The sequence below is a fragment of the Perissodus microlepis genome, chromosome 10 (assembly GCF_051167445.1).
Source record: "Perissodus microlepis isolate ML-2025 ecotype Zambia chromosome 10, ASM5116744v1, whole genome shotgun sequence".
In the NCBI taxonomy this organism is placed as follows: Eukaryota; Metazoa; Chordata; class Actinopteri; order Cichliformes; family Cichlidae; genus Perissodus; species Perissodus microlepis.
This window is the reverse complement of record NC_140470.1, coordinates 16654868-16678609: the sequence shown is the minus strand read 5'-3', so window position 1 is coordinate 16678609 and position 23742 is coordinate 16654868. Positions and strand designations below refer to the sequence as shown.

Here is a 23742-nt window from a genome sequence, read left to right as displayed (position 1 = left end):
TAGTATCGAAAATGCCTGAAAAGAAAAGTTTAAAAATGAAACTAACTGTTTTGGATTTTATGGGGAAAATCTGTGGAGGACAATGCCTGACATTTCGTACAAAGAGAGGAATCGCTGACTGTTATACCTCCGTGCAAAATCTGGGCTATCACAGAGCAGAATAAATAGCAAGTGTTCACGTGATCTGCAAAGCCGCTGGGAAATAAACCAACAACTGTGATGTTTTAACATGCTCTAGATATTCAATGCAGCAGTATAGACTGAATTTCTCCATGTAAGAAAAGGCTTGACCTGCAGTCTATCAATCTATCAATCATAAATCAGCATAATAGCTTGTAATGTGAAACATATTTTTGCTTCAACCATAATCGCAGTTTTTTCCTTTTATGGGACGGCGCGGGGCCTTTTTTGTTTGCGATACCAGAGAGAAGTGGTTTTGTTGTCCTTTTGCTTTGCCCCGCTGCCTATGGTTTAACCTTCATGATTGAGGGCCAAGAGTGTTTTCTTAAGTTCTGTATCTCTGTCAGACCTTTGGCTCACATCTTGCACGCAAAAAAAGAAGGCAGAAAATAAATGGAGCTGTGAGAGAGAACGAGGGAGGAAGAAGGTAGTTTGACAGTGGAATAGATAGAGGAGAAGTAGATGGAGACTGCCATATGACAATAGACTGAATGCAAGAAAAACTTTTGATAGGAAATTATACATGCATATATATGATTTTAGGAAAGCCCTCGTGGACTGACAGGGCTGTTAGCAGAAGAGCTAAAACCAGTATCAGTTCCCCTGCTGCTTTTAGGTGCTGTGGAAATATGCAGTCACGGACAGAGTGAAGACAATGAAGAGACAAGGTAGAGAGAGGTACGGAGCCCATTAGACCTTTTGCGAGAAAATAATCCCAGCAATCACTCAGCCAACCTCCCTCCCTTTTCCTCCGTGCTTTCCAACTGGAAGCCATCCACATTACCTTTGAACCCAGTCTAAGCAGCTGTGGCCTTTAATTCATGTAAATAAAGAATTACTAACCAAAAATGTACTCCACCCATAATGTCTTGGCCAGTGACACCAAATCATACGCATGTTCAAGTGTCCCATTCTTGGTCAGAGCATGAGATCTTGAATATGTGCTTTATTCTTCATAATGAGTAAAAGCAGACAGAAGTCTTGGGGATAGTGTCAAATGATGAGTGTATTCTGACCTTCTGCTGTCTGGTGAGTGTCTTATTCAACTTGCATCACACCTAAGGTGGGAAAACCACAGGGAAATTTGTGAAACGTAAGTCAAAATGCTACCAGTTAAAAAATTATTAAAAGGATGGTTATTAGCAAAATATAAAAAGGGAGAATGGTTTGAAATAGCAAATTTATTTGGGTGTATTATCTCATCACTAGGAAGTCTTGCAGTCATGCATAAGAAATGGTCAAAATCTAATAAGCTCATTTAGAGTTTTGCAGTATGTTACTGTATACTGTAATGTTGCATTTAAATATCCATCCATATGTACAACCAATTTAAAATCACCTAACCCCATGCATATCTTTAGACTGTGGGAGGAAGCCAAAGTGCAAACAGAGAACCAGTGCACAGACCCAGCCAGCCGATTGATTAAAACCCTGGACCCTTTTTTGTGAGGCAACAATGCTGATTACTGCACCACCACGCTGTCCTGCTTAACTTCAACTGTGTCTGCCAAATTTTAAATGCTTAATATGTTAGTTTTCCTTCTTAAAGGTAAACTTGACATCTGAAACCTTTGATATGAAAAAACATCTTTGTTGAAGTAAAGAAGGGATTTGATTGGTTCAGCTATGATGGCTCATGCTGGCAAACTTTAACTTGGTACAGATATGTGATGGAAATGGTCAATTTGCTGTCTTTATGACTACACTTTATGACACTTTATGGCTATAAAACACTTTCTATGAGGCACTAAAACACACTGTTACTACTCTCGTGCTTTAATCATGAGAACAGTAAAATTAAAATTGCATAAACTGTAAAAAAAACCAAACAAAACAAAGTGCTGTTTAAACAATGCGGTCTTGTTTTTTTGTTTTGTTTTTTCCAGGTTGACTATGGAGATTGTTAATCTTGGCTTAAATGGAAATCTTCCCATAACTGAGATCTACTCTTGCCTCGTTCCTTGGTTAGAAATGTGTGAAAGTGCAAAAGTGTTTCTGGAATCAGTGAACATGCAAATAAATTTTTTTATGCTCACACATCATACGAGGAAAAAAAAATAGACTGTTAGGTTGTATTGTCACATAAATGTAACAGACATTTGCAAAGATTTCCTGGAACAGCTTGGCATACTCAAGGCTTGCTCAAGGTTCTTTCAGTCTTTTGAAAGCCAACAGATTGAATTACTGACCATAAAGGAAATGTTTGGACCCTCACCAGAATGTTTGACACCTGCACACTCTCACAAGGAAACATTCAGTTCAGGAGTTGGGGTGAAATGAGCTTTATTTCTCAGAAGCTCATTGTATTTTTCATACTTTATACTTTACAGACTGATTGCTCTACACTGCAATCTAGAGAAGAGTTTATTTTTTCAGCATTTAAAATTAATTATTGCTGCGATTTTAACAATGTACAAACAACGTGCATTAAACACTCACTCAAAAATGTATTTAGAAAGGCTTGAACTGAACCCCAGTCTCTGTGGAATCATTCCCTTCAATCCTTGTAATTTCTCGCTAATTAACAGAGTAGCAGAGTTCAATCGCTGGCTTGTTATTCTGACTCTGGAACACAAACTTTCATTTGGTTTTTATGACCAAACAGGTACTGTGAGTTGTTTTTTTTTTTTTTGGGACAGTCTCCCTTGCCATGTCCACAGCGCCCTCTCCTCCCCTCTACTTCACCCTCCTTTTTCCTGCAGTGTGAAGTGTGAGTGACACTAGTGAGGGAGTCCTGTAACACAAGGTCAGCACAAATGAGAACCAGGCTCACACTGACTCAGCTGGCTCATTTCTTCTGTCATTTTTCCTCTGCTTGACACCACAGAAAAAAAAGTGGAAACTCACTATAAATAGCAATTTGGAGGCCAAGAGCCAAATAGCCCCGGCGACTGTTTTCCCTCCATGGATCCTGTTAGTCATGAAAGTGGCACGACATAAATAGGAGGGAGAAATGAACTCTGCATAGGCAACAGAAATGAGTTCAATGTTGGCAAATTTTGCACTTAAAGTTTCGAGAATTCTGCAACTGTTTGTGGCTAATGAAAACCAGGTGAGGCACAGCAACCGATCAAGCTGATATTTGAAAGTTGATCACATGACAATGTGCTCAGAGATGAAAAACTGGGAGACGAACATCCCAGCCTTTCAACACATATGGGCAGGATGCACAACGCTCCCTTACAGCAACAAGTGATGAACAGCATGAAACTGGATCTTGGAACCAAAGGAGGCTTCGAGTCACGAAACGTAGGGATGAGTGTGCGTTTACGGTAATTTTTCCAGGTCAGCCCTGACCTTGGAGTAAAAGCTGATTTAGCCAACTTCCACAAGTCCTCTTTGTAGTTCTGGGACTGTGTTCAAAGAGATCTCTGGTTAGATTGGACAGAATCAATTGAGTTATTCTTATAAAACCTTACATGGGACGATCAAATTGTTGACTCCAGTGAAGTGAAATGGAAAATGATGAGCCGATTTTATTCTGAATACATCTCTTTCAGTTCTCTTTTCAGTCTTTTTAAACAGGATTTCTTTTAAAGGCCATTCCAATGAGGATGAGAGGTTCCCAGTTTGGATTAAGCAGCAATAACCTTTCCCACAATGCCATTTAAAAAAAGACTGCTTCTTATATAGTGCTTTTCTGCTGTTCACGAGCACTCAAAGTGCCTATGTGCCCATTTACACACATGGGCACATAGGCTCATACAAACACTTTATTCTACATCTAAGTACTTTCTATCTAACATGGATACTCTAATGAATTCACTGGGAGAAACTCAGGGCTCAGTATTTGGCCCACACCCAAGGTACGCACACTGTACCACCAACCATCCTGCTCTACCTCCTGATCCACAGCCACACTGGAGGTGTGAAGTTTGCTTCTTTCAAAACTCATGTTTCCATTTTATAATCTATGCTAAATTGTCCATGCAGAAAAAATAAAAGCTTTGGCCTTAAAAAAAGCACAACATTACTCATTTAGACCCATGAAAGAAATCATAACTATGGTAAATGTTTTCATAGTCCGTCTGTTCACACTCGTGTTTCGTGTGAAAAGTCGGCGCTGTGCTCCTTAAAATATTTGATCACCAAATATGTGCGTTGATTCACAATATAATAGGAAAGTAGTTCGTTAGTTCTTGTCATAGGTTTTCATACTTTGCACTCATTTCCGAGTACAAGACAAAATAATTCATGTCTTTGAACTCTTCTCCACCTTGGATGCCTGCTTGGGGTAACCTGTGTTTTCACTGTAATGCTCCACTTGAGCCACAGATGCCTTGTTTTGGTCTTAATTTTCATTTTTAATCTTTCTTTGGTAAATAATAGTTTATACTGTAAATCCCTGAAAGAACTCAAAGCTAGTTAAAAGTTGCCCCCCTCTCTCTCTCTCTCTCTCTCTCTCTGCACTGACCTACATTCAAGAGTAATGCATCAACTGATAGAGTGCATTTATAGTGTCTCGTACTGTATACAGTACATCATCCTTACCAGCAGCATGCACATCTTATTTTGAGGTACCAGTACATTTAGGTACATGTACCGATTCATCACTTAATGAAACCGAACTGATCAAAGTCAAAATGAGAGAGCACCTGGGTTTTAACTACAGTGTGGGCCAAGTTTAATATGATGTTTACAGGCTTGATTCCCATTGAGTGCAGCTGCAGATTACCCAGACCCACTGGAAGGAAAACAAAGTCTTTAACAGTGTGTACTTTCTTGGAATGTAATGAGTGGAGAGAATAAGATTTATCAAAGTTCCCGTTCGCTAGAGCTTCCAAACACTTGGAAAACCTTATCTGGTAATTACAGTTTAATGTCAAAAAACCAGTCCAAATTTTCCTAAAACTTTTAGGCTTAAGCTGGTCTCATTTTTCATGCATTGAATCTTAGAAGAAGAGATTAGGCAAGACTGTCTTTATAGACCATTAACTCACAGCGTGCAAGGTGTTCATTGTATACCTGTGAAGTTCTGAGGGGCCTTAAATCAATTTGAAGAGTAAATGTAAAGGAGGAAGTCAAATGGACATCAGTGATGATTCTGTGCATCTTTTAATTTTTATTTTCACGAGCTACTATTTCAGCTTTGATACTCTGAGATTTCTTGGGTTACAGGGCTTTCTTTTATCTAGTTTAAAGCATATTTAAATGCTGCATGTTGTTACGGCTACAAAAAGTCTAAAAATATTTTATGACACAACAGTACTATACCATGGATTTCAGACTTGGCTTACTTCTTGTCCTGCACTCGGCTCCGCGTAGATTTCTCCCAGATTTTGCAGCTTGAAGAACCAGCCAAGTATGTGCCTGTCGGAGCTGGATCGTAGCCAATATCAGCTGGGGCAGATTTGTTTTGGGCCATGCGTGTCACTGTGTAGTAGCCTCTAAGTACATGTGTGGTTGTGATTATTTGAAGTTGTGTGGGGTTAGTGAAGGAGTCTTGGGAGAGCAGGCTGTACACACAGCTGTGTGTGGAGGTGAACAGGCAAGCTGGGGCAGCAAGCCCCTTTATTTTTCTGGCAAGGCCACAGTTTGGGTTATATGTTTCATTTGCAAAGCAGCCAGATGAGCTACAGTTGTCTGTTTAATATCAGAAGAATGCATTTATCTGTGTGTAATTGCCCCTGTGATATGTTCAAGTGATCATGTTGAAGTGATCATCATCACCTCTGATTCGAGGCCTTGCATTTCTCTCCTACACTCAGGAGCTTCTGTCTCTGGCTCTTTCTCTTGGGCCTTGTCATAATCCATGTCTAGCTCCTTCTGTACATAACAATAACAAAGAAATGCTGCGAGGCTGTGCGTGATGACCAAATGAGGCAGAAATCCCAAGCAGCTATGCAAACACGTCTATGCTTCATATGAAATAAACATTTTGTAATTATTCATTCAGATCAGTCGCTTCTCAGTTCTCCTCTCGCTGTCTTGACTCCTGAAAAAGATGAAGTACGACTCCGATTTGTCAAAAGAGATCAGTAGGAATTTATTATTTGCTTTAAAAAAAGAAATACAGCTTCTTCTTCTTTTTTTTCTTTCTGTCTTCCATTGCTCCACTGATCAGTCACTGGCAGTCATCTCAAACTGAACTCCAAACTGCGGTTCTCAAACAAAGAAATGTTTCTCAGGCAGCCAAAGAGCATGTAGTGCTGGAGCTGGGCTCGTGACATGAGTAACTTTAAGCTGGACCGGTGCCAGCTTTGCCTGATGGGGATTTGCACGGTTGAACACAGAACAGAGGTAGAAACCAAATCTTGAAAACATCAGGACATCCAATCACTGCAATTAAAATGATGAGTTTGATGATGAGTATATATAAAGAATGAAAAACAAAAACAACATTTTAAGATTGCTAAAACTGAGTCTGAGCAGTGGGTGTGGGTGGGTGGGTGTGGGTGGGTGGGTGGGGGGGGGGGGGGGGGGGCTGGTGTAAAACACCTCATCATGCTACTGACATTCTCGATGTGTAAAGTCACAGACATAAAAAACAGCACTGGTGGCTAAATCCTTGTACATTCATTAGGGCTCATGTATTCAGCCTTTTGGTTGCCACTTGTCTGGCTCGTGTGCTACATCTCTCTGGGTTTTGCCATTTGAGAGTCTCATCCTGTTCATCGTTGTTTTCTTTGTACTGAGATGAACAACTTCACAGTAAAACGCATTCAGGTGAATGAGTGATGTAACTGATTTTAGGAAGCACTTTCTTTGAAAGACACAGAGGTGAACAGCAAACCGAGTTGTCCCTGAATAACAAAGGGAATCTTCTGTCACGGCGTGGCGCAAGTGCAAGTGCATGCCACGACAGTGCTGAACAGCTGCAAAGTGGAAATACAGACTGATCACAGATTTTTCTTCATCTGGTTTATATGTGTTTGATTTAGGATGATCAACAATTTGACAAAAAAAAATCTCAACACAGCATAAAGTGAGCTGCTGATGGTTTCCAAAGCTTGTGGTTGAAAGTCCTCTTTTCTTATAAATAATGCTAAAAACACAAACGCCTCCCTGTCACTCAATTCTGAACAATCACAAGTCTCTATAAACCTAGGAGACACATACAGTACACATAATGTAGCCCACATACATACAAATACACATATATTCAAATACTCAAAAACAATAACCTCTTCATGTGAAATAATGGATCTGAAATCATAAATTTATATAAAAATATAAAATAAAGGTTAAATCCAAACGAGTGTTGTCCGAAAGGTGAGAAAATTAATAATCTCAATTGTTTTTTCACTATGCGATGCATTGGCAAATCAATGAATCAGTGTCTCTGTGAACACACACCGTTTGTCTGTCCATGTGATCCGACGGGTGCGTCCAGAGACCATTCTCAGAGTAGCCACTAGATGGGTTTAATACTGGAGGGTAAAAAAACAGAAGTCCACAGACACAAAGAGAGGAACGAGGTCCTTAGCTCTCTGGCCAGCCAGCGAGGTAACATGAAAACTACACATTTATCTATCTACACACTAAGGGATCTCTGACTGCAGGGCATGGTAAGTGCACATTTTCTATTTGGCTCTTAACCCTGATCAGTTCGTGGAGACCTGCGTCGCTTTGTAGTGGATGGGTGGGCTGCTGCAGTCGAGCCCATCACACATATTCCTGCAAAGCTGCCGACACAATGGCAGTACAAATATTCTACCAGGAGACAGACGCTAAGTATTTTTTGTGGGTATTGCCCACCAAATGTCACAAGCGGGTAATTTTGGAAAACTTGATTTGTTTTTGTGGAATAAGACAAATGTTTTTAAGAATGACAATAAAACTGACACCATCACCGCTTGCTTTCTTTTGATCCATGCAAAAGAACATCCAAATGCTGTTCAGTCATGCTTTGTTCAGGTTGTCCGTCTTAGAGTTTCTCCTTAAATAGTAATGTCATGTTTCAAATGTTTCAATTATATTCTCATCTCATGATCGGGACTCTGTTCCAGTGAGGGCTCCCTGGTGCTGATCATGGACGCTGAGGGCCCTTGGTTGACTCCAAATGGAGAAACAGCTGGCGATCGAGCTGCCAGAGGGGACAGAGACGGGGAGAAGCTCGGTGACATCGCTGCTGATGAAATAGATCCCTCGTGACTGATGGGGGACCTGCGGAGTGAAGCCAAGTGGGGGAATGTCCGCCCAATTACAGGGACTTTGGGAGGAACTGACATGGCTCCTGGGTGGGCCACTGATGTGATGAGAGGTGGAGGGTCAATTCTAGGTTTAGGATCCATTTTGGGCTTGGGCTGGAAGGGCTGGCGAGGGTTCTGACTTTGCTGAGCAGTTTCATCTTTCAGCCTGGCAATCTCTGTGAAGACATTTGCAAGAGGCTGGAACTGAGGGCACCAGTTGAGTAGATAATCCCAGTTATAGCTTCCACGGAGCTCCTCGTCACTGGCAACAATAGCTGTGAGGGAACCATCTACGGAAGGTTTACCATCCTCCGGAAAGGCATAATCCTTGGGGAGGGAAATATTGAGACCACGGCCTACTCCTAGGTAACCACCTCCCTCATCCCTGTAGACCGGGAGCTGTCCAGAGAGTAAGGTCCCACTGAGGCTGCCACCTAGCTTCTTTCCTTTGAACCAAGTGCTGCCCTCCAACGCTGCAGGCTCACAGGAAATATCAGAAAGCTGGTCAGCATCCTGCTGGATTCCAGAGTCTGGTCCTCTGGCAGAGATGTGCTCCTGCATTGATGAGGTGATGGATGCAACGCGGGGATACTCATTTATCATCCTGATCTCATCATCCTCTGCTGCTTCAGCTGATCCTCTACCACTGGAGTGAGAAGGATCCAAAGACCCTCCTCTAGTGTAGGGGCCGCCACCAGCACCACCTTGGTCACCAGCATAGCCTGGCAAGGCCTGGTGGTAGATCCTTTCTCCCCCTGGCCCAGGGCTGCAATCATCCAGTTTTTGCAAGGCAGTTCCCGAGGCAACAGTTCTGTTTCCTGTCTCCTGGCCTTTCTTTCTCCTGCGTGACTTGACCAGGAACACAACCACTGCCATGACCACAAGCAATATGATAAAACCAAGAGACACAGCAACTATGCTAATAACCAGGATGTTGACGTCAGCGGCCAGGCCAAAGTTGGTGTTTGTCACATCGATGGAGACCTGGGCTGTAGTAGTGCGAGATGTATCCAGAGGGCTGTGAGCTTGCACATCTAAAGTCATAACTCTGGTTTCCCGTTTACTCCGACCTGACCCACTGCTGCTACTGCTGCCTGAACTGTCCAGCTTGAGAAAGACCACCCCAGTGGTTTTGTTTACATCAAAATATGGAGAGCTGGCAGTAAGAGAATAAAGAACAATACCATCCACCCCTTCATCCTCATCACTTGCCTGGACCTGGCCAATGCTTTGTCCTTTCTTGGCTCCCTCTGGAACTTCAAAGGAGAAATCAGAGGATGTGAAGAGTGGGTCATACTCATCCTCACCCGTGACAAACACCTGTACAGTCACAGTGGCTGAATGGTTGCCTGAATCCGCTGCCACTGCGACAAAACTGAAGGTGTTGACCTTCTCGAAGTCAAATGGAATTTTGCTTCTGATTTCTCCTGAGTTCTGGTCCACAGCAAAGCTTTCTTTTCCTGCCCCAGACCGTTCCAACATGTAATACTTCAGCTGGCCAAAAACCCCCGTATCGTGGTCTATCGCATGCAGAACAGTCACCGCTGAGTTGGCTGGCTGGTTTTCTCTGATACTGGCTATCAGGACATCCACAGGGAAGAACGGATGGTTATCATTCACGTCTTTGACCTCAACAATGACTGGAGCTAGGGCGAAGTGACCCTGTCCATCTGTGGCTTGAACAATGACAACATGTGTGGGCTGGTGCTCGCGATCGAGTGCTCGCTGAAGCTTTAAGGCTCCACTCCACGGGTCCACAGTAAATAAGTTCACCTCATTCCCAGAGCTGATAGAATACTGGACTTCAGCATTAGGAGTTGAGTCAGGGTCTGTTAAAAAATACAACAACAGAGTTCAAGTATATAACTGAGAGACCAAACAAGACAGCGAGAAACATTTACAGGTGACTGGATGAAAGAAGGAACACCCACCTGTAGCAGTCAGTCGTATGATCTCAGTCCCAGCGGTAGCACCCTCAATCAGTGACACGGTGTATTCTGCTCTGGTGAACGCTGGAGGATTATCATTCACATCACCGATCGTTATCACCGCAGCAACACTAGAGCTCCTCTGCGGCACGCCGCGGTCTGACACTACCACAGTGAGGTTGTACAGTGACTTGGTTTCAAAGTCAACTCCCTCGGCCAACAGCAGAGTCCCAACCGTCTGAAAGCCCCGTCCCTCCAGGAAGCGCACGCTGCTTTCGATCTGGAATGCGTTTCCTTCATTCCCGCTGGCAATGGCAAAGTCGAAGCCGCAGTTTTCTCTAGAGAGGTCGCTGTCGAAGGCTTCAAAAGTGAGAACTGTCGACCCTGGGATCGTGTCTTCAGAAACCGTAGCCCTGCAAACCAACCAAAGAGTATTATGTGAAGACGGCTGTTCGGGTTGCACCTCAATATGTCCGAATTCTAATGAGCACAGGCTGACCTGTACTCCGACTGGTGAAACACAGGAGCATTGTCGTTGACGTCGGATATTTGAACTTGGACTGTAGTAAGAGAGGAGAGCGGGGGCAGGCCTCTGTCGCGAGCTTCAATGACGATGCTGACTGATGGGCGCTCGGGGTCAAACTCAACTCTGTGATTGATGAACAGAGTTCCTGAAATCAGAAGGAAAGAGATGAACTTACTCATTGTGCCAAAAGTGTTATTAAAAATGAGTGCAGGGAAATAAAATAGAGCAGGAAGCAGCCAAGCTTATCTTTACCATTGCTCGGGTCAATGTAGAAACCCTCCTTGGTTGACGACATCACTTTATAGGTGATCCTGCCGTTCTCGCCGGAGTCCCTGTCAGTCGCTGTTACTGTGATAACTGCACTTCCTGGTGGTGTGTGCTCAGGAAGAGTAACCTAAGAGAAAAAGAGACATTAATTCTAACATTTGGATACAGGAAACAAACACCCCAGCATTGGATCATATAAACCTATAACTCACTGTGTGGAGGGCAACAGGCACTGCCTTCACAGAGGGGAAAATACTTTTTATAATGTAGTTCCTTTATCCTGTGTGTGTTTTTCCTTATACTGAGGTCATTTCCTGAGACAGAGTAGTATATTTTTTACAGGCTCATCTCCACAATGGTCCCCAAGTTAATATTAGGCAGTTAAATTTTTATCACACCCACTGTGTGCAACTTAGAAGTGTACAAATGTGTATTCAATGTGTTTCAAGCCCACGAGTGCATTTAATGTTGTCTACTAGAAATAAACTGTTTCTGAAAATAATTCACTTTGTTTTAAGATCTTATAATTTGTGAATACCTCAGACAAAAACACATTCAAGCAACTTTCTCTTTAGGTGCCTGTATGGATTTTTAGAAAATAACAACAAACACAATAAAAATAAAATGAACGGCATACCTGATAAAGATCATGTGTAAATGCTGGTGCATTGTCATTAATATCTTCCACCAAAATTGTAATGTTGGCCTCAGTTTGGTGCTGGCTGTCAGTGGCTCTGACAGTCAGGGTGTACCACGTCTTCTCCTCAAAGTCCAGAGGGGCAGTGAGTGACACGCCTCCACTATAGCGGTGAATCCCAAACTTGCCTAGTGCTGTTGGGTCTAGCTGTAAAGAGTAGGAGAGGGCAGGACTGGAGTCGACGTCGTTGCCCGTCACGAGAGTGATTTCAGTGCCTATCAAAGTATCTAACAGAGAAAGAAAGTGGAAATGAACAAACACACCACATATATTGCACAGGCATGATTTGTTTGATGATGATCCTTACTGTTTGTAAATGTCAGCACTGGGTGTTAACCAGAAACTCCAACAATACCTTTTAAACTCAGCAAAACTTACTCTCTGGGATGCGGATTTCCTGGTGCATGGGAATAGTGGGACTGTTGTCATTCTGGTCAACAATAATGACCGTCAGTGTGGCTGAACCTGCGAGCCGTGGACTTCCTCTGTCAGTTGCTGTAACTACCAGCCTGTGGGTGAGAAGAGAAGGTGATAATCCAAACTGTCCTCTGTTATTACACTTTGGTGCTACATGAATAGAAATGAATTTAACTGGATTGAAAATTATGTGAATATTCTGTTTCAGACTGATCACATTTTGGTTACAAAAGCAAGAAAGTAAGTAAAAGTTGAACTTCTTACTTAGTTTGAGTAAAGATCTCACGGTCCATGATGGCTGCTGTGGTAATGCTTCCTGTCACAGGATCAATCTTGAAGAGGCCACTCATGCTTGATGACTGGATGGAGTAGGTCACCTGACCATTTTGGCCCTGATCCACATCCTCAGCAACAACCTGGAAAGAGAGGACAGAAAGGGAAACAAAGAGGAGGAAATTTATTTGTAGCCTTTGTAGAACTCCAATAGACCAAATATCTCTGTAACCCTGTATTATTATTATTATTATTATTTTAACATTTGTGAGCACCTGTATGATTGGCATTTCATATCCTTGTGCTTCCTTCATGTAGGCCACATAATTCTGCAGCTGGAAGCGAGGAAGGTTGTCATTGACATCCTGCAGGATCAAGTTGAAAGCCATGTAAGATGTAGAGGACACAGTTTCAGCCTTCACAACAAGACGGAGTCTTGGGGTGTCTTCAAAGTCTAGTTCATTGGAGGTCTGCACCCTTATTTCACCTGTGGAACAAACAGTAGGAAGATTTGATTAAAAAATGAAGATCACAATATCCTCATACTAATTAACCATCTTGATAACACATTGCACGAGACATACTTTAAGAAACACTTAAAGGGTGAGCGTTACCTGTCGAAGAGCTGATACTGAAGGCCTGCTTTCTGTTCCCACTGAAGAGGCTATAGCTGATACCGTTACGAGAACCATCTGGGTACTGAGCTTGAGCCTGAGCCACAGTGGTACCTGAATTTTTTCAGTGGAGCAGAGAAAAAATGTGTTTGTAATTGTTTTAAGAAATGATACAGGAGAATAAAAACCTGGTGCACTACTTGCTATTCCTGATAACACTGCCCAACCTTTCGCTGCGTTCTCCTGTATGCTGACATCTCTAGCATTCCTCGAGAAACGAATTCCGCTGTATTCCACCTCCTTCACATAAATGATCACAACACCCTGTGTCGACTGAGCTGGGCTGCCTTGGTCCATGGCCTCCACTATCAGGGTCCTTTGTGCCTGGGTGAGGTCCGCCAGTCGCTCAGTGGCCTGTATCTCCCCAGTTAGGGAGTTGATACTGAAGCCTTTCACTGGGGTGGCGAAACGGTAAAACACAGAACCATTTGCTCCAAAGTCCTTGTCCTCTGCCTTCATCGTAGCTAAAACCCGCTGGGAACGCCTGTTGGACACTTCAATGACCAGTGGATCTTGGATGAAGAAGGGGGTGTTGTCGTTGACATCCAGGACAGTTACTGTCACCTGTAAGGAAGATGTCATGTCTGAAATCAGATTTCAGATCATAAATTCAAGCCCAATAAACACCTGAAACAGCTAACCCCTCATTTACCTGAGCAGACGAGTTCCTAGGTGCAGCTGGTGAAAGGTCAACAGCAAAAACCTGGAAGCTGTATGACGCCAGTTTTTCGCGATCCAGAGGGGCTGACGTGGTGATGCGACCATTGTGCTCATCTACACTGAATGCGCCATGCGCCTCTTGACTGAGGAAATACAGAACCTTCCCATTTAGGTCTTCATCAGCATCGGTGGCTGAAACCTACATACATACAAAAAAAAGTCAGATTATTAAAAACTTTTATTTCCAGTTTTTGAATATATTTATTTCCATTTCATCCCACCTCAAGAACCTGTGCTCCCTCTGTAGCATCCTCTGAAATTTCCACCGAGTAGCTACTTTTGCTGAAGACGGGGTTGTTGTCATTGACGTCCAGCACGCTGACCTCCACTGCGACAGTAGCACTGAGAGCAGGGCTGCCTCGGTCTGTGGCCACCACCTCCAGAGTGTATTTTGCATGCGTCTCCCTGTCGAGCCCGCGAGACGTCGACAGGGCTCCTGTGCTGGTGTGGAGTTGAAAATCTCCATCAGGGTCCCCGGCTAGAAGAAGTGGATAGAAAAAACAAAAGAAAAAAAACAACCTGAATTCAATGCTGAAAGACGGAGAGGAATGGAGACATCTGTGCCAGCTCTGCACTTAGTTCAGATTTTCTCTCTAGAGAGGTAGTAGTGCTTTTGATAAGACTATATCAGGAGCAAACATTTGGCCACTCTGTGCAGGTTTTATTTGAGATATGGGGGAAACAGGGTCTAGTAAAACACAATAGGGTAAATTAGTCCAAAATCTCTATACAGCCTATCTCCTAGTCAGGACTAAACTCTTACAATAGAGTAGGTACAATATCAGCAAAAATGGGTCCAGGAGTCAATTTTAGTAACACATTAAAATCTCTAAATTCAAACTTTATGATTTTCTGGCCTCTAAAAAAACAACAAAAATGACAAAAATGTAATGTTTCTCCCAGTAAACAGCAATTACAGCAATTGTGGTGACCTAAATCACTCTTTAAAATCTAATAAAATACTTGGATTGGACACACAATGCAGTTTCTCACCAGCAATTCTGTACTCCAGCTCTCCACCAGGACCTGAGTCAGGGTCTGTGGCCTTGAGGATGCAAAGCTCTACAGGAGCCTGGTTCTCTGGCACTTCAAGTCCATAAAACGGCTTTGCAAAGATTGGAGCGTTGTCATTCACATCCTGCACCTCTACTCGGACTACAGTCTTGGCAAAGTTAGGAGGGAGGCCTCCATCCCTGGCATATACTAATATGAGACATAAATAAAAGAGATGTTAGAGTGAGTAAAGCAAGTTAAAATAAACTGTTCATATGAGCTGATGTATGCTTAAACTAACACATTAATTAAAGCATTTAAATAAACTTGTAAGGGATTTAATACCTGTAAGAGTGTAGTGATCCTGTAGCTCTGTGTCCAGTTCCTTTGTGGTGGTGATGGCTCCTGTCACAGGGTTGATTATAAAGCCTTCCTCTGATACTCCTCCGTATGTTATTTGTCCATTAGAACCTTCATGAAAAAAACAAGACGCAAATAGAAATAAAGGCACACAATGGATTTGGCTACATTAAATGTAATAAGGCAGTAATTTCAAAGAATTACAGCTGCAAGTGCCGGTGCCGTAAACTTATAAGGCTCTGGATGAAGATTGTGACCACACATTATCGTTAGCATCTGCATGTGATTGATTTAAAAAGATTTGGTTTCTCAAAACCATTTATGTGTGTGGTTTAGTCCTATGGTTTTGGGGGCTGATCGGCTTCCTTCTTACTCATTAAACCAGCACTGAAACTTGGAACCTTATTTTCCTTCCATATCGTGACTTTCTTGGCATTATTCCTTTGGCCAAAAATAACAACTGTCTTCAATTTGTACAATTTGCTCTTCCTGAACTAAACGAGATCTTACTTTTTAAAGACATTTTTATCAAAGGAGCCATGTATTAGCAATCGGAAAATGGCTCATTTTTAGGACACATTTTATTTAATTTTAAAATACAATCCAAGCTGCGGCTGCACAGGTATCACGCTAGTAGCTTACATAACACTCTGTCATATGTTAGTCACTGGGAGCCTTTGTTCCCATAGGTGGTCCCTTCAAATTCGCACCTCAAAGTTAAGAGTAGTTCATTTCAATACAAGCTCACTTAACATAAACACAGAGCACTTAAAAAAAGGTATAAAGATACAATCCTCATGAAATATAAAGAAGAAGAAAATGATGAATTTCAGTGAATGTCTTTGTTTAGCAAGTTACTACTTCATGATTTAGTTTAGTGTTTTAAAACATGATGATATAATAACTCATATTTTACACAGTGTGTATATTCTGTCATTAGAAATAGGTTTGTTGTTGTTATTGAGGTTTATATCAGTAAGGAAGCTGGATAAATACAAACTGATAACTTATGGAGAAGTGTTGAGATTAAAGAAAACCAATCAGAATAGATGGAGCAATATTGGGTGAATTTTACCTTATTTTTGTAAAGTATTTCTTTTTTTTTTTTTACGAAATGATTTCTTTTTACTTTTACTAAATAAAACAAACTTTTTGCAGCTAATGCTTATTTTGGCTTATTTTAACATTCCTACTAGTCTAGTTCACTTAAAACATTAAACAGCAGTGAGAAAAATGTCACCGCTCAGCCATGTGACTGAGATAAAGTGGTCTTGTCAAGTCATGATTGGTCTATTTTAGTCTCTTGCTCTCCAACTCAAGCACTTCTCCCACCTCTCAGCTCAGCAGTCATGACTGAGATTAAGCTGAGTCTCTTCAACTCTCATTTATTTGTTATAGGTTCATATGTTCAGTCCCAATTATTTAAAAGAAAATTCACTTTCATTATAACCTCATATATCCTACTAGTGTTCACTGGCCATGTTTTTAGATGTCTAGCAAGTTGAGTGGACAAATTGAAGACATAAATTGCAGATATATTCTGCAGCAAACAGAACATATTTCTGCACATCCTCCCTGCCCTTTAAGCTCACTTCTTCTTATTGACTGCACATACTCTAAACTTAAAACTGTAATAAAACATTTAAACCAACCTTGGTCCCGGTCAGTGGCCGTTACTGTCAACACTGAGGCTCCTGGTCCTTGGTTTTCCATCACCTGTGCCTCGAACTCTGCCCGCAGGAACACTGGAGCCTCGTCATTCACGTCAATCACCTGCACACACAGCACCTGAGAGGTGGAAAGCTGCGGTATTCCATGATCTTCTGCTACAATAGTGAGATTGAAGATTTCTTGCTCTTCACGGTCTAGGGATTTAAGGATGGAGAGAGAGCCTAGGAGGGAAAGAGAAGAATAATCAGAGAGTGCTGCATAACAGCTTTCAAAAACTTTCCCCCAAATACTTAAATTGAAACAGATACTCTAAAACAGATTTTTTTTTGGCCTTTTTCTGTGTTCCTTGCTGTTTTTGTGTCTAAGTGTGTGTTTGGATTATTTTTGCGAACGTGCAATTTTCTGTACCTGTGATTTTCTGTACCTTTTACGCCCGAAGGACTTGTAAAAGCAAAAACCTTCACAGCTTTGCTTTATGAGATTTTCCACTGAAAGCCCAGAAAGTACAGCTACTTCATACCAGCTATTCAATTCTGGCACTTTGAACATGCATTGAAATGTGTATCTACTTATTATCACTTAACGTGTATGATTACTGTAAACACTGTAAAACAGGCACACAGGTAAACACACGCTTCTGTTTGAGCTGCAATCCCAAATCAACTCATGGCCTTGCCTTAGGTCAATATGCTTTTTTTTAATGCAACATGATCATATGTTTGCATTTAAGTCTGCAAGCCATTAACCGAAATGTGTATATGGGTATTTTATGTAAATCACACCAGTTTACACAGCGTCTGTGATTCAGACTCTTACCTAGATGTCACAAACCAGTCATCACCCTGACGTTCAAGGCAAAGTAAGAGGCCATATGAAGTGTGTGTGTGTACTTTTCACAGGAGACTACAAGCTTAGGCATGCAGAAGCCTGAGAGACGTGTGTAATTTATAAATGTTACAGCTTGCCAAACATACATTGTGTGTAGAACTTTTTGTGAGGCTGAGGCTCTGATGTTTGCCCTGTTTTAGTTAAAAGAAAACAGATGCAAACCATCTAGCGAACGATTGCATTACACACTCAAGCCTATTTTGCTTTACTGATACAGTATCGACCATATGATAAAGGCGGTGTTACCCTTTATCATCAAATGCCATATTAAATTTAAGAAAATGTGCATTAAAGAAAATGCAGTGCTGTACAAAAGCCCTCATTTCTTTATATTTCATTAGGAAAATGTGAAACAGGCGCAGCAATTTATTGAAACGTGTCGCCACACACAGAAACATATTATATAAGTAGGGCAAAACCAGTATATAAGGCAAAACAGTGTTTTGAACAGTTTTTATAACTCTAACAAATTTGAAAGTTAATATTTGGTCTGACCACCTTTATTCTTCAACATAGCCTGAATTCACTTGGGCAAGCCTTCTTATAATTTCTTCAGTTAGTCTTGAATATTAGGCTTATTATTAGGCTTTAGAAAACACTAGTTTGATCAACTGAAGGGTCAGATGCAGGTCCTGTGTCAACTTTTTGTTGGATTTTTTCATATTGCTTTAAGACATGACTTTCATGTATTGTTCATATTCTATAAATAATTTTACAGGCCTGCCACATCTTTTTCACTGCACAGCATGGAAAGATATGCCAAGTTTTCAGCTGATAGCTCTTCGGGAGTCACATTGTTGTTGCAAAAATCTGATTTTATGTCTGTTAAAGTGTGTTATCTTTGGCATTTTTTGTAGATTCGACTAAAGAAATGGGGAAAAATATGTGTTATGTGACAGGCTGCTGGTAACAGCCTGTCACAGTTGTCTCTTATGCTTAGACAAAAAACTACTTCAATCATGAGTTAGGTGCCTTTTGTGTGTTTGAATGATTCATAGGTCAGAGTTAAGTGTTTTAACAAAAACATTCCTTCGAAAATGCTCAGGCACAAGACTTGGACTGAAAACGAGGGGGGAAAAAGCAGCCAGTGTCCAAAGATGAACTTTGAAAGACCCTCACAAACCCTGGAGAACTATTCCTCAACGCCACTTTAAAAAGTTAGAAGAAAGTGTTGCTTCTTGGAAGCTAAATATAAACAAATCAGGGGTGGCTCAAAACTTTTGCAAAGTACTGTATACAGAATATTTAATCCACAGCGCATAAATCACCCAAGTATCCATTTATCCAAGCATATTACTTAAATGATGCTCTAAATAGTCAGATATAGAACTTTATAGGCAATCAATAAAATGTAAATTGTAGTTCATAAAATAAAGTAATTGAAAATTAGAACAGCTTGCAGAGCAGATATATCACTTATAAGCAATAATAAATCTAGTGATACCCTTCACATTAGCCCAGGGGTTTAGTGCATGTCTTCACAATACATGCTAATTTGTCACTACAGCTATTAATAACCAAAAGCCTAACACCAACACGCCTGAGAAACAAACCAGAAGTGAAATCACTCCCTGTTAAGGAGCCAGACACTTGACAGTAATGGCGTAAAGACTTTCTTCCATCTGGAAGCTACATTAAGTGTCTGTGTCGTAGTTGTTAATCTCATCCCAGAAAGCGCTGAGCACGCCCACACCACCACGCTCCAACAATGAAGAGACCACATATGAAGAAAAAAAAATATCAAGAGCTATCCACATCTCGAGCCCAAATAAAGATTGGTTCCCATGAACAAATCCATCAAGAAAAGGACACCAAGTATGATTCCAAAGAAATATTACACAGCAGCACTTCAGTGTCTAATTATGATCTTCTGGAAAGTTTTGTTCATCCAGGCGGCTTCCATCAATCATTAAATCCCAAAGAAAAAGGCCACAGGCTAGTCCTGCTGTGTTAGATCACTTAAAGCACAAGGAACTATGTGGTGAATTTTACTCGTTTTTTGATGGAGTGTAAATTGGATAGTCATGGAAAGTTCCCTACGTCTTGAGATATCGATTTCACATTACAGTATTTTCAAATGGTACGTCCCACCCTCAAAGCTCACCGGTGTCAGGGTTCAGGCTGAAGCGACCAGCGCTGTTGCCTGCCTGAATTCTGTACGATACTCTGCCATTTTCTCCTTCGTCTGAATCTCGAGCCATGACGTACAAAATCACAAACCTGTCAACGAAGACACAAACCAAACATCATCACGGAAATGCACTTGAGAATTCCAAAGATATTTTATTACCGACACTGACGTGACACTCACCCTACAGGCTGATCCTCCATGACGCTGACCGCAGATGGAGAGCTGAAGACCGGCGCGTTGTCGTTTTCGTCTGTGACGAACACTCGGACGGTGACCGAACTCCAGCGTCTCTGAGAGATATCCACTGCCTGGTCTGTGGCTCGCACCACGAGGTAAAGGGAGGGTGTGGACTCACGGTCTAACTTCTGCCCCAGGGTGAGGACTCCGCTTGAGGGGTCAAGGATGAGGAAGTCAGGAGTTTCAGGCCAGAAGTGCTCGATGGAATAGCGCAGCTCACTGTTGGGTCCACTGCCATCCTATAAAACAAAAAGAAAGAATGGATAAATTAGACAGGAAGTGGATAGATTATTCTCCTTCTACTTTTCTTCTGCGGGAAATTTAACAACAACAACAATGACAAATGAATTGATCATTAAATTAATAAAATGCTTTATTAGGATAAAACGATCAATTTGAAGATGTCAGTTCTGTTACCATATAACAGAATAACTGATATTTTAGGATTAAACAATGACAAAAAACAGTGAATACAAAGCTGAAAACAACATGAATAACAACATAACTCAGATTAACTGTGCTTTATTGAAAGCATATTGATCCCATACACTCTTTCCTACCTGATCCACAGCTTGGAAGGTGTATATGGAAGCCCCTGGTTCGATGTTCTCGTGGATCACAATGGTAACGGGGTCTTCAGTGAACTGGGGCGCATGGTCATTGCTGTCCTGCACGTTGATATCTAGTTTCACCAGGTGGCTGCTGGGAAATGCCTGAGAGAAGTCCGACACCTCGATGTGCAGGGTGTATCTTGAGCCCTTCTCATAGTCCAGCTCCCGGACCACGTACACATCGCCCTTTAAGTGGTCCACCATAAAGGTCCCATCGCGATCTGTCCCTCCCACGACCAGGTAGGTCACCTGGCCTTCCAATAGAGCAGATTCATGCTGATCAGGTGGACGGACTGAACCAATGACAGAACCCGGAGCTGCCCCTTCGACTGTGTTCAGGGTCATAGAGAGAACGTTGGGCTTGGGGCTGGACCTGGAAGAGCTGAGAACCTAAAGAAAAGGAAACTAGGGTCAAACAAACCAATTTCCTGAGTATTTGTGGTAAAGTCTTTCCAATAATAATTGTGATTTAGATTGCAGTGTAATTCATCCATGGATCTGTCCCGAAACAGACTGAAACAACACTTCTCGGTAACAAAAAGGAGGAAAGCGGCAAGAAGCTGTATACGTGTGTTAAAGGATCTGATTTCCTCTGATATTCTGCAGACAATGCATCTATATGGCTCTCACCCCAACCCATCCCTAAACATAGCCTTGGGCTGTAGTCTGTTTCTGTTTTGTTGTTAATGCTATAATAACTTTCACAGGCACTCTCACTGTGCATGAAGGCATTACGCGTAATCCTTCCAGTAAATATCTTGACACTGCCGCATTCTGGCTTCAACTTGAGAGTCAGGCTTTGTGACCTGTGACAAAATAATGAAGGGTGTGATAGTAGGGAAAACTGTAAGTGTTCCAGTTCAAATAATTCAGAGCAATAAGCAACCTCCACATATGCTACAGGCTGCTCCAATGGGAAACAAATACGAGCCAGAGGGCCTTTGACACTTTGAACCACCTCAGGGTTCAACACTGTTCTGGGACGGATCAAAGAGCTCTGAGGAAATATAAGCAGATTTTCTGGTTTCATCATCAAGAAATATACACACGGACACACACACTCCTTTGTCCTCAATACCTATAGCGATTAATGGAGGTTTTTTTCCTCCATTAATTGGACTCAAACTAAAACTAAAAGAGGAGGGACATGATGTGGTTAAGTCTGACCACTTTTTGCACGTATTTGCAGGTGAAATGCACTACTATCCACACGTTATCAAGGCCCATTTGTTACTACCTCACCCCCACTCACTCACAACTTGACCCATGAGACCTTTAATAACCTCTATCCTCTATCCTTGAAGCCTCCAGTTGCTAGAACTCAAGTGCCTTTAGGACTACATCACTACTTTTGATCACTTTTTATTAAAAAAACAAAAAGCAAAACAGCAGTAGAAGCAGAAGTATGTTGCAGCTTTTCCTCCGTGCTTCATTGTAGTGCCGACACAAACAATAACTGATTGCACTGAAATTGTAATTTTGTGTTCTGGGCTCAAGCTCCAAATGGATGACTACAGCTGGTGAAAGTCTGTTTTTTAAGTAATTTGCTTAAATGCACTTCCTCAGATCACATAATTTAATGAGCTGGCAGCACTAACAAATGTGCTGCACTGCACTACTTATACTTTTTCGCCTCATTTGCCTTTTCTCTGTACAGGCTAACTATCATGTGTACTGTAGTACATGTGGTGTACAACGGTATCCGCGTGTCTGATTTTACACGCCGCTAAGGGAAATGTTATCTCAAAATCATTAACTGGAAACGTTGCCTCATGCAAGTGTTTGAACGTGTCATTACAGCGAGCGTGTCTCTGTGCGTGCATGTATCACTGCTTGCTACTGTACTGCGGTGTATTCCCTTTCTCTCTGTGTGATTTGATGCAGCTGGCTTTCATCAAATCTCATCTGGGAGCATTTGATTCCAAGGTGCCTGTTTCCCCTCTGTCTAATCTCAGAGCCGCACAAGCAGTGCACAGGCGAAATCTAAGGCAAGCACTCCCATCGTAATTAGCATCCTTTTCCTTTCTGAAACCACATCGCACAAAAACACTGAGCTCCTAAGCTTTTTTTTTTTCCTGCAGTTGAATTCCTGATATTGTATGTTGATATGGAGGACTGACCCTCCTCCAGAAAGTTCACAGTATTAGCTCAGTCTTTCGCACCATGGGTTCTAGTTACCCCTCTAACCTTTGGATCAGGAAACACCCACTAGATTGGATAGAGCTCTTTGTTTATAAAGGCACAGGTTCAGTTTCTCTCTTTCTCATATTTACCTCTTTTCCAAATTCCTTTGACAGTCAAACTGCTCACTGTTTTCCTCAGATTGAGGAAATTACAGCTTGTGTTACAAAAAGAAACGCAGAAGGACTGAGGTGAAGCACAGATGTTTAGGTTCGGTCACCAGACTTTGTGTCCAATCAGGAGACGTCACTGAATATTTTGGAAATTCAGTGCATATGAAGATGTTTGGCAGCTGGTTGAGGATATGAAAATGTGCCGATTGTGTTTACTTGTATTCGTAGCTGGCAGGTGGAGCTGAGTGTCGGCGCGCCGTGGTCGGCAGCAGTCACAGTGAAGGCGTACTCGGCTCGCTCTGTCAATCTCAGAGTGGAAGCGCTTCTAAGCTCACCGGTGGTTGGATTGATGGAGAAACGCTCTGCTCTGGAGCCTGAAGTAAATGAAACAAACATTATCGATGTATGTTATGTGGATGCCGTGGCAGGTGGAAAAATCTGTAAATTTGTGGCTATAAGACGAATTACGAGGCTCACCTGATAATGAGTAATAGATGGTGCCATTCTCTCCCTCGTCTGGATCTTTAGCTGCCAGCGTCCCTATGACTGTTCCTGATGGAAGCCCCTCAGTCACCTGCAAAGAAGTATTGTTACTCACCGGGAATGAACACAACTGCAGTAATTTGCTACGATACCACCTCTCTGTGGGTTTATGTCACACCCCACTAATAAAACCCCAGCATGCATAGAAGAAAATTAGATTCATTGATAGATAAAATTTATCCCCCAAAGCTGCTTGCTGA

General features: G+C 41.9%; 1 protein-coding gene across 1 annotated transcript in view; it reads right to left on the bottom strand.

Annotated features, from left to right (window-relative positions):
* Window positions 1-6577: 6577 nt before the first annotated feature.
* dchs1b (dachsous cadherin-related 1b) overlaps window positions 6578-23742 on the bottom strand; it is an 85730-nt gene continuing 68565 nt past the window's right edge. The window contains exons 10-29 of the mRNA XM_084942489.1: window positions 23477-23573; window positions 23216-23373; window positions 20655-21095; window positions 20038-20333; window positions 19831-19946; window positions 16820-17059; window positions 15153-15278; window positions 14808-15017; window positions 14036-14292; window positions 13747-13953; window positions 13262-13658; window positions 13035-13148; window positions 12696-12907; window positions 12412-12563; window positions 12109-12239; window positions 11671-11957; window positions 11019-11160; window positions 10740-10911; window positions 10244-10653; window positions 6578-10141 (exon numbers count right to left, since the gene is read on the bottom strand). Of these exons, the coding sequence (XP_084798615.1) occupies window positions 8094-10141; window positions 10244-10653; window positions 10740-10911; window positions 11019-11160; window positions 11671-11957; window positions 12109-12239; window positions 12412-12563; window positions 12696-12907; window positions 13035-13148; window positions 13262-13658; window positions 13747-13953; window positions 14036-14292; window positions 14808-15017; window positions 15153-15278; window positions 16820-17059; window positions 19831-19946; window positions 20038-20333; window positions 20655-21095; window positions 23216-23373; window positions 23477-23573 (6213 nt within the window). The 3' untranslated portion in view covers window positions 6578-8093. The remainder of the gene's footprint in view (window positions 10142-10243; window positions 10654-10739; window positions 10912-11018; window positions 11161-11670; window positions 11958-12108; window positions 12240-12411; window positions 12564-12695; window positions 12908-13034; window positions 13149-13261; window positions 13659-13746; window positions 13954-14035; window positions 14293-14807; window positions 15018-15152; window positions 15279-16819; window positions 17060-19830; window positions 19947-20037; window positions 20334-20654; window positions 21096-23215; window positions 23374-23476; window positions 23574-23742) is intronic.